The sequence below is a fragment of the Culicoides brevitarsis genome, chromosome 2 (assembly GCF_036172545.1).
Source record: "Culicoides brevitarsis isolate CSIRO-B50_1 chromosome 2, AGI_CSIRO_Cbre_v1, whole genome shotgun sequence".
NCBI lineage: Eukaryota > Metazoa > Arthropoda > Insecta > Diptera > Ceratopogonidae > Culicoides > Culicoides brevitarsis.
In genome coordinates, this window is record NC_087086.1 from 33,209,872 (window position 1) to 33,220,277 (window position 10,406).

The window sequence follows — 10,406 nt, forward strand, 5'->3', positions numbered from 1 at the left end:
TTTCGAATTGAAAACTTGTGACAGACGTTTGAGATGAAATTCCGGCTCTACTTTGCTGGTTAATGAACCTTGTTCGCTCTTTTTATTTAATTTTATTTGATTTGATTGAAACGCCTTCGTTTTCTTTGTATTGGAACGAAATTGCCTCGTAAAATCTATGAATGATGTCATTAAACATCTTACAAAACAAAAAAAATCCATTGTTATCGAAAAAAATCGCAACCTCAATTCTGCCGACCAAAAAACCGCAGAGCAGCATGTGCGGAACATGATATCGCTTTCGATATCGTTGATAATATCGTCGACGGATCATAATAATACGAATTTAATAAAGTCCGATGCCCACAAAAACCAACATATATTGACTTGTTAATACAATTTTCGGAATTCTAATGATGACATGCAGCTATGTTCCCGGGGAAAAGTGAAAATTTTGTCATACTAAATGTACTAATTGGATGTGAAGAAGAGAGAGACAGGAAAGATAACCACAAGAGGGACATTGTGATTGAATGGATATTGAATGTTGATTATGACTAATCATTTTTGGTTTTCCTTCCGTTTTTGCAATGTGAATTTTGTTCCGACTGATTGGAGACGTCTTTTGATTGGATATGGTGATTTATGGACTTGTTTTGACACGTTTTAGTCAATATTTTGTCAACTTACGAAAACTGAAAATATTTTCGAAAGATGAAAGCTTGTCAGATTCATGAGAGCTGAAAATTTTTTAGACTTTCGAAAGCTGAGAATTTTTCAAATTTTCAAAAGCTAAAAGTTTTTAAGATTCATGAGAGCTGAAAACTTTTTAGACTTTCGAAAGCTGAGAATTTTTTAAAATTTTCGAAAGCTAAAAACTTTTTAGACTTTCGAAAGCTGAGAATTTTTCAAATTTTCGAAAGCTAAAAACTTTTCAGATTCATGAGAGCTGAAAATTTTTTAGACTTTCGAAAGCTGAGAATTTTTCAAATTTTCGAAAGCTAAAAACTTTTTAGATTTTCGAAAGCTAAAAACTAAAGATTTTTGATAGGTGAAAGCTTTTCCGATTCATGAGACCTGAAAACTTTTTAGATTTTCGAAAGCTAAGAATTTTTCAAATTTTCGAAAGCTAAAAACTTTTTAGATTTTCGAAAGCTAAAAACTTTTCAGATTCATGAGAGCTGAAAATTTTTTAGACTTTCGAAAGCTAAGAATTTTTCAAATTCTCGAGAGCTAAAAACTTTTTAGACTTTCGCAAGCTGAGAATTTTTCAAATTTTCGAAAGCTAAAAACTTTTTAGATTTTCGAAAGCTAAAAACTTTTTAGATTTTCGAAAGCTAAAAACTTTTCAGATTCATGAGACCTGAAAACTTTTTAGATTTTCGAAAGCTAAGAATTTTTCAAATTCTCGAGAGCTAAAAACTTTTTAGACTTTCGAAAGCTGAGAATTTTTCAAATTTTCGAAAGCTAAAAACTTTTTAGATTTTCGAAAGCTAAAAACTTTTCAGATTCATGAGACCTGAAAACTTTTTAGATTTTCGAAAGCTAAAAACTTTTCAGATTCATGAGACCTGAAAACTTTTAAGAATTTCGAAAGCTGAAAACTTTTCAAATTTTCGAGAGCTGAGAGTTTTTCCATTTAACTCATTTAAAATATTGTTTCAATTGAATAATTCTTAGATTTTTTTAAAGCTTTTAATCCATTTCTTCGAATGAAAATCCCATTAATGCCTATTTCTCGTTCAAAGTTAAAACGTCAAAAATCCCATTTAAAAAACTTCAACAACAATCAAAGAACGCGCATTTAAAAATCTTCTAGATTAAAAATTTACGTGCCTCCACTCAAGAAGGCTTTTCACTTGATGCCTTTTTTTATTTTCATAATTAAAATTTCATAAAGTGCTGTAACATGAGAGAATATTACGGCAAAAAAATGACAAATATAAGGAAAAAGCATGCAACATGTGCCCTTAATCACCTCTAACCTCGCATTCACTTGTATTTTGTATCATTTTTGCAACATTGTGCCTAACGAACGAAAATCGTTGAAAGTAGAGCAAAACTGCACTTGAAATGTCTCATCACTTAACTCTGAAACGTGTCATTTTGTTGTAAAGGCTTACCGAGGTGAATGGCAGTGATTTAACTTGCTTGAAATTATTTAAACGACTCTTTGTTAGAACAAAAAATTCACATTTTATGTTTTCTCTCTCTCTTTTCAGAATTAAAAAGTTGTTGACGCAATGCAGTTGAACGGCTTAGGATCGCAAACAGTGACGATGTCTGAGCCTCCCGAGCCGCCACCGCGAAATCCCGAAAAGATAAATGCGTCGCTCAAGCATCTCAGTGACACAAAATCAACAAAATCCTTAGATCATCAATCGAGTCAGCAAAATTCGACATCCACGAAGATTTTCAAAAGTATCTTGTCCTTGGATACACAAGCGATGTCTCAAGCCACAGGCAATCAAGGCACTTCTACGTCGCCCAAATCGAGCGGCAGTGAATCGAATCATCATCACGATCAACTTCGCGGTGCTGCCTCGCAATTATTTTCCGCCGCTACCTCAACAATTTCAAATAAAATCAATGAACTTGTTAACGGTAGCGGGCTTGTACTTGTCGCTGGCAGCGAAAATACTCCCGTACCCGCATCGACGACACCCACGGCGAATAACAACAAAATATCGCCAACCGCGACAAAACTCGCCGCAACAACTGCCGTCGTCGCCGCTGAGAACAACAATCAAACAAGTCCCGAAGCGCAAACGACGACGACGGCGACAACGACAGCTGAAGAGCAGCATGTCAGTGGGCGCGTTTCTGTTGCGCTTGACCAACAAAAAACCCTGATATTCCCCAATGAAACGGCGTCGCTGTATATCGAGCGGAGAGACAATAGTAACGACAGCATAGGAAATGGCAGCAAAGTCGGCGATGAGTTAGGTGAGAGAAAATTCCGTTCCATTCATATGGAAATGAAAGCAAATTTTATTTACGTGTGTGAGCTGCAAACAAAAGTTTTAATGCATAATTTATTGTTATGGCGAAAGTTTTTTGGTGTTACCGTGAACGAAATTTTCATGAATATTCTGCTTTAAACTTTTGCTTGCACACAGACACATTTTGACCCTGGAGCGAATTTTCGTTTGAATTTTTTGGCTTAACAACTTTTCTTTTTTTTAAAATAAATTGACTGTAAATTGTTCGTCAATTTATTTTTTCATAAGTTTATAAAAGTTTATAAGTTTTATTGTATGCAAAAGCTTTTTAGCTCTCAGATTTATTAAAACTGAAAAGTTTCAGATTTGCAAAAGTTTAAAGCTTTTCAGCTCTCAGATTTATAAAAACTGAAAAGTTACAAATTTGCAAAAATTGAAAAACTTTACAGCTCTCAGATTTATAAAAACTGAAAAGCTTCAGATTTGCAAAAACTGAAACCTTTTCAGCTCTCAGATTTATAAAAACTGAAAAGCTTCAGATTTGCAAAAACTGAAACCTTTTCAGCTCTCAGATTTATAAAAACTAAAAAGCTTCAGATTTGCAAAAACTGAAAACCTTTTCAGCTCTCAGATTTATAAAAACTGAAAAGCTCAGATTTGCAAAACCTGAAACCTTTTCAGCTCTCAGATTTATAAAAACTGAAAAGCTTCAGATTTGCAAAAACTGAAACCTTTTCAGCTCTCAGATTTATAAAAACTGAAAAGCTTCAGATTTGCAAAAACTGAAACCTTTTCAGCTCTCAGATTTATAAAAACTGAAACCTTTTCAGCTCTCAGATTTATTAAAACTGAAAATCTTCAGATTTTCAAAAACTAAAACCTTTTCAGCTCTCAGATTTATAAAAACTAAAAAGCTTCAGATTTGCAAAAACTAAAACCTTTTCAGCCCTCAAATTTATTAAAACTAAAAAGCTTCAAATTTGCAAAAGTTTAAAGCCTTTAAGCTCTTAGATTTATAAAAACTGAAAATCTTCAGATTTTCAAAAACTAAAACCTTTTCAGCTCTCAAATTTATAAAAACTGAAAAGCTTCAGATTTGCAAAAACTGAAACCTTTTCAGCTCTCAGATTTTCAAACTGAAAGCTTTATAAAAATTATAAAATTGAAAGTTTGTAAAAAAAAATAATTTTTGCTTGGTTTGAATTAATTGAAATAATTTTTTCTCTTCGTAGAATCGCCTCGCACAATGGAAATCCGTCTCGAAAACGAACGCTTGCACGCTGAAATCGCTGAACTGAAGCTCATGTTACGGGAACAATCGCCAGAGGGCGCTGTTGGCGGCAATAGAAACAGTTACGGATCCGCATCTAATGAAGAAAGCAACGTTCGCGTTGAAAAACTCGAAAACGAATTGAGAATTGCCAAGGAATTAATTCAAAGTAATTTCAAAATTTAACGAAAACTTATAAAAAAATTATTAAAACTTACCTTTTTAGGTTTAAAATCCGAGCGCAAAAAGTTACGCGACGACAAAAACGACTTATTGAACCAAGTGAAGCAACTTTGCATTTCGTTGCAAGACAAGGAGAAGGAATTACGGACTTTTATCAGAACTTTCGAGCAGCGCATTCGCGATTCGGAGTCGATTGCCATGAAAAATAACTCGGATCGGGAGCGTGAAAGATGGTCTTTGTTAAAAACGGCACGTGATGAAGCTGAGAGATCGTTAGCACTGGCGGCACAGTTGAATGCACGAGATATGCAATTGCAACGCACGCAAGATCAACTGCAGGAAGCACGACGACAACTGAGTGAATTCACTTCGGACCAAGAAAGCATAGTTTCGATGGCGCCAATCACCCCGCCGCCAAATACGGGCATCATGAGTCACATGGGAGGACCAAATGTGGGATATACGAATTTGGGAAGCACGCCCGGGGATCGGGGAAGTTGCAGTGCCGACTCGGGAGTGAGAGGCAAGTTGATTTTTTCACTAAAATTTTGATTTTTTTGTTAAAATATTTTAATTCTTTTCTCAGATTTTAATTTTTTCATTAAAATTTTTGAATTTTTCACTAAAATTTTCAATTTTTTTCTTTAAAATTAAAATTTGTAACTTTTCATTAAAATTTTTAACTTTTCACTAAAATATTTAATTTTTTACTAATTTTTTTTTATTATTTTTTAATTAAATTTTAATTTTTGAATATTTTTACTAAAATTTTTAATTTTTTATAGGAAGCAGTGATCGTGAAAGTGCAGCTGGAGACTTACAATTGAGTGATGGTCCTTGTGAAAATGGTCCGTGCATTACAGTTGACTCGGATTCGATTTCTTTGGTGTCAAGTCATCATAATATGTATCAATGTGAGTTTTTTTTGTTAATTTTTGCCCTAAATTAACTCTAAAAATATTTTTTTATTATTTTTACATAAAAATTATCGCAGATGGGACCCCCAAAGAGCGCAGTCCAACATTATCTCCTTTGAATGCAGCTAATTTTTCGCGATCTGTTGATAGTTCAGCACTTTCAAGGTAAAATTTGATGACTTTTGATGAAAAAAAATTTAAAATTTTAATTATTTTTATGACAAAAAATCGAAAAAAATTTAAAAACTTACATTTTTCCAACAATTTCAGATCCGTTGAGCAACTTGGCTCCCCCGATAACGAAGGTCCTCCCGTGATGCGTCGCACTTCCAACAAAATCAACAGTCTAACAACTCGATTAACAGGTCGCGGAGGCACTTGGGGCAGCATTTCGCGCGTTTTCGCTCGCAGTCGACGCAACAAAAATCAAATTGTCGAACAGGAAACGCAAGATTTCCAATGGAGTCCGTTGACGGAAGAAGGTTATGCGGAAAAATTGCGACTTTTACGCGAAGCATCTACGGTCCCGATGGAGAGATGGCGCGCATCGCAAGTTCTTGCATGGCTCGAAGTAGCGCTCGGAATGCCGCAATACAGCTCGCGATGCACGGAAAATGTGAAAAGTGGCAAAGTTTTGTTGGAATTATCGGATGCGGAATTGGAAACGGGACTTGGAGCAACACATCCGATGCATCGGAAAAAGTTGCGACTGGCGATCGAGGAACATCGACGCCCGGATTTGGTGAGATATCCGACGATTGGGCAACTTGGACACACGTAAGATGAGATTTTATTGAATTTTGGGGTGAAAATTTATTTTTTGTGATTTTTTTTAGTTGGGTTGCTTCTGAATGGCTTCCGGATATTGGACTTCCGCAATATGCTGAACCATTTTTGCATTCGTTGGTTGATGCGCGTATGTTGGATACACTGTCAAAGAAGGAGCTTGAAAAATATTTAGGAGTTACCAAGAAATTTCATCAAGCCAGTATTGTTCACGGTAAATATTTTGATTTTTCAGAAAAAAATACAAAAAAAAAAATTATTTAATTTAAATTAAAATTATTTATTTTTAAATTAAAATTATTAATATGATTTAAAATTTATTTATTTTAGGATTTATTATTTTTTTTTTAAATTTAATATTTTTAAATTAATTTAAATTAATTAATTAAAAAATAATTATTTTAAATTAATTAAAAATTTAATGGTAAAAAAATTATAAAATTTATTTAAAATTAATTAATTTTTTTTTTATTTTTTAAGAATTTTTTTTTTAAATTTAAGATTTAAATATTTCTCAAATTTTTTTTAATTAAAAAATTTAATTTTACAAAAATAATTAAATAAAAAGATATTTTTTAATTTTTTTTTCAGCAATTCACGTGCTTCGTATCATAAAATACGACAGACAAACACTCGCCGTGAGACGACTACAATCAGAAAATATGGATGCAGATCCAATCGTATGGACCAATCAACGCTTTATTCGTTGGGCACGATCAATAGACTTGGGAGAATATGCTGACAATTTAAAAGGTGAAAAAAAAATTATTTAAAAAAAATCATAAAAAACTAAATTCGAATAAAATTAACAGACAGCGGAGTTCATGGCGGCTTAGTGGTATTGGAGCCATCATTCAGCGGAGAAACAATGGCAATGGCTCTCGGCATCCCGCAATCAAAAAGTATCATTCGACGACACCTGATAACCGAATTTGAGGCGCTTGTCCTACCAGCGAGGTAAGAAATCATTTTTTTTCATTCACTACATTTTCCATAAAAAAAATTAATTAAATTTCATAAAAAAAAGCAAACATAAAAGAAACATTTTTTAACGAAATTTTTTTTTTGTATCTTTTTCTCATCAATTTTTTTTTCAAATATTTTTTTTTTGTTTTTTGAACATCGAATTTTTTGCCCTCAAACTTCTACGTAAAAAAATCAGGTACGTGGTGTTCTGTCAAATTGATGATTTTCATATGGAACCAAATCCACGTGCATCAATGATCTCCCAAAAAAGCTCGAACAGTAGTCGATAAATGTGAAAAAAAATTATTTAAAATAATTTTTAAAAAATAATAAAAATTGTAAAAAAATGACAGGAGTTTAAATGTTAAGGAAATACACACAAAAAACAACACTGACATAAAATACGTAACAAAATAGAGAAAAAAATGAGCTTTTCACACAAATTATGAGAAATTCACAACGAACCATATCAAAAAAATCTCATTTGGGGAAAAAGCTCATTACTGCCAAAAAATGATTTGAATTAATTAATATTTAAGAATTAATACACAAGAAACACTCACAAACACTTTTCTTGATTTTTTGCAATACATTAAAAAAATGCTTTGCTTGAGAACGTTGATTTTTGCATCTTTTGTACTATTTTAAAAATAAAAAAAAATTCATGGAATAATTTTGACAGTTAAATTTTAATTTTTTTTATAAAATTTTAAATTTTGAGAAAATTTAAGGTTTAAAAATTTTAATTTTTAAAAAAATTTAATAAAAAAAAAAAATAGTTCAAAATTACTTGAAAATTATAAAATTTTTCAATATTTTTTTTTGTAATCTTTAATTTTTTTGAAAGAAAAAACGAAAAACTGCGTTAAAAAATAAAAAAAATTAAATTAAATTAATTTTAAATAAAATAAAATTAATTAAAATTAAATATTTTAATTAATTAAATTTTAATTTTTAATTTAATTTTTTTAATTTTTTTTTTTAATTAAAATTAATTTTTAGTTCAACAAAATTACAAATTTCAGATAATTTTAAAATTTTAAATAATTAATTTTTTTTTAATTTAAATTTTTTACTTTCGAATAAATTTTATTATTTTCACAATTTTAAAACTTTTTTGGATAAAAATATTTATTATAATAAAATGTTTAAAAATTGAGCATTTAATTAAAAAAAAATAGTGACAGCTGTCAGAATTTTATCTGTCAAAAAATGACACCTGTCACTATTTTATTTAAAATTTTATTTTTAGAGCAAATTGAAGCTATTTTGGATCATTTTAAATAAAATTTATTTTTTTTTACTAAAATTTTTGTCCAAAAAATAAAATTTAATAACTAAAATTTCTTATTAATTTTTTAAAACTGTCAAAATTCTTCCAAATTTCATGAATTTTTTTTCATGAAAAAAAAACTTCATTAAAATAAGAAAAAAATGTAAATAACACGACAAATCGATGGCTTCTTCAAACAAAACAGGCACAAGTCCTTGAAATAAAAATTCCTTTTTGACCTTTTTTTTTCCTATTTTTCACAATTTTTTTCAATTATTCAACAAATTGACGTTTCCTTTCCTTTAAAAATAAATTCTGCCTTCGTATTTTTGTGCTACAAAAAAATCTTCAATATTTGTGTCGGTGTTGTTTGTATTCTGTGTACTTTTTTTCTCGTGAGCCAATTCAAGCCAATGAAAATTTTAAACAAAAAAACTGAATTTTTTTCTATAAATGTTGCTTTTATGTTTCTTCATTCACACTCAAACTCTCGTTTCGTGAATTCTTTGCATTTTTCATCTTTTCAAGACAAAAAAAAATTCTCATCTCTTCTTTTTTTTCTCTATTTGTCTTTTTTCTTCCCATTCGTTGTCCTTCTTTTTTGCACTTCTTATCAATTATTTTGCAAAAAAAACGCACAATTTTTCAATTTCACAAAAAAAAACTGTAAAAAAAATGCAGATCTCACTTGGGTCAAGGCATTCGCACGCACGGCTCGAATCAGGTGATTCCAATTACGGGACCAGGCGGATTGCAAAAGTCATCGGGCAGCCTACGGGTGAGTAATGGACCTTCTTTCTCTTCGCTTTTCTGTACGATGAAAATTTCTTTGCATGATGATGAAGTTCTCTTTCTCTCCTTTTTTTATTATATTTCATGTGCTTTTTCTCTAATTTTGTGTTGAAATTTAAGAAAAAAAATTTTTAACGGAATTTTTTGTCCGTTAGCTTTAAACTTTTGTACACAAATACACGTCCAAACACACATTTTTACAGCTTAGCTTATGAAATATAGTAAAAAAAAACGAGGAATTTTATCATTATTTGAGACAAAAAAGAAATTGTAGTACAGGAAAATTGAGTATTTTAAGGAAAAAATGTAATAGAAAATAAATTTTTGTCCTTTTTTCCACGAAAAATTATTTTTAAACCGAATTTTAGTATACAACATGGAAAGGATCTCAGGTAAAAATATTTTTTTCTCAATTTTTGTTCAATTTTTAATTAAAAAACTTTTTTCTAGACCTCCCTTTCCCGCACTTTTGGCTTCCGTTCGAGTCGTTCCCGCTCTGAGCGCACTTCAACTTCGCCAACGCCCTCTTACAGCAGTTCCGAAGGCGGCAACTACGCCACCATTGGTCAAATGATTCAACATCTCCCTCCCCCGACGACGACGCCCCCGCCCATTCCCATCAATAATCGCATCAGTGCGCCTCCAATTGCGGGTCATCACTCCACGCTGCCCCGTTCGAGCAGTCAACATCGTCGCGTCAAGTCAATCAGTGATATCGGAAGTGCCGCCGGCAATCAGAGACCCGAAGATGTCGAATACGAGATGCATTCACCGATGGGCGAACGACAACCCCCGCCGCCGACGGAAGCCATCTACCGGGAAATTCAGAAGAAGAGTTTGCGCGCGATGCAGGAATAAATGACGACGCACGACGAAATCTTTTGCATATCATCAACAATGAACTGATTTTCCGTAATCTAACAAAAAAATCAGTAGTTTTTCTTCCAATTTTTCCAATTTATTACTTAAAGTTACAAACAAAAAATAACAGAACAATATCAAACCACTCAGAAAAAATTATGACAATTTTCGCATTTAAATTGCTAGCTTTTTCAATATAGAAAAAAAATTATTTAAAAAAAAAATTAAAATAAAATCGAACTGAACTGATCCTTCTAGAAAGAAAAAAATCTTAATGCATTTTCTATACAAAATAAAAAAAAAATAATAAAAATTATTTAAATAGTTAGAAAAGAAAAAAATATGAACAAACAATAAGCATTTATTAAATAAAAAAAATACTCTAAATTAAATTAAAAAAAAAAAAATAAAAAAATATTAAAACTGAATTTAAATTT

General features: G+C 31.2%; 1 protein-coding gene across 1 annotated transcript in view; it reads left to right on the forward strand.

The window, feature by feature from the left end:
• The window catches only part of LOC134830815 (kazrin), a 29,463-nt gene extending 19,395 nt beyond the window's left edge, over positions 1 to 10,068 (forward strand). Inside the window, exons 2-13 of the mRNA XM_063844399.1 lie at positions 2,202 to 2,925; positions 4,154 to 4,360; positions 4,418 to 4,901; positions 5,164 to 5,288; positions 5,369 to 5,456; positions 5,562 to 6,068; positions 6,128 to 6,291; positions 6,669 to 6,830; positions 6,890 to 7,034; positions 8,998 to 9,094; positions 9,477 to 9,500; positions 9,559 to 10,068. Coding sequence (XP_063700469.1) covers positions 2,223 to 2,925; positions 4,154 to 4,360; positions 4,418 to 4,901; positions 5,164 to 5,288; positions 5,369 to 5,456; positions 5,562 to 6,068; positions 6,128 to 6,291; positions 6,669 to 6,830; positions 6,890 to 7,034; positions 8,998 to 9,094; positions 9,477 to 9,500; positions 9,559 to 9,966 — 3,114 coding nt within the window. The 5' untranslated portion in view covers positions 2,202 to 2,222 and the 3' untranslated portion in view covers positions 9,967 to 10,068. The remainder of the gene's footprint in view (positions 1 to 2,201; positions 2,926 to 4,153; positions 4,361 to 4,417; positions 4,902 to 5,163; positions 5,289 to 5,368; positions 5,457 to 5,561; positions 6,069 to 6,127; positions 6,292 to 6,668; positions 6,831 to 6,889; positions 7,035 to 8,997; positions 9,095 to 9,476; positions 9,501 to 9,558) is intronic.
• The last annotated feature ends 338 nt before the right edge of the window (positions 10,069 to 10,406 follow it).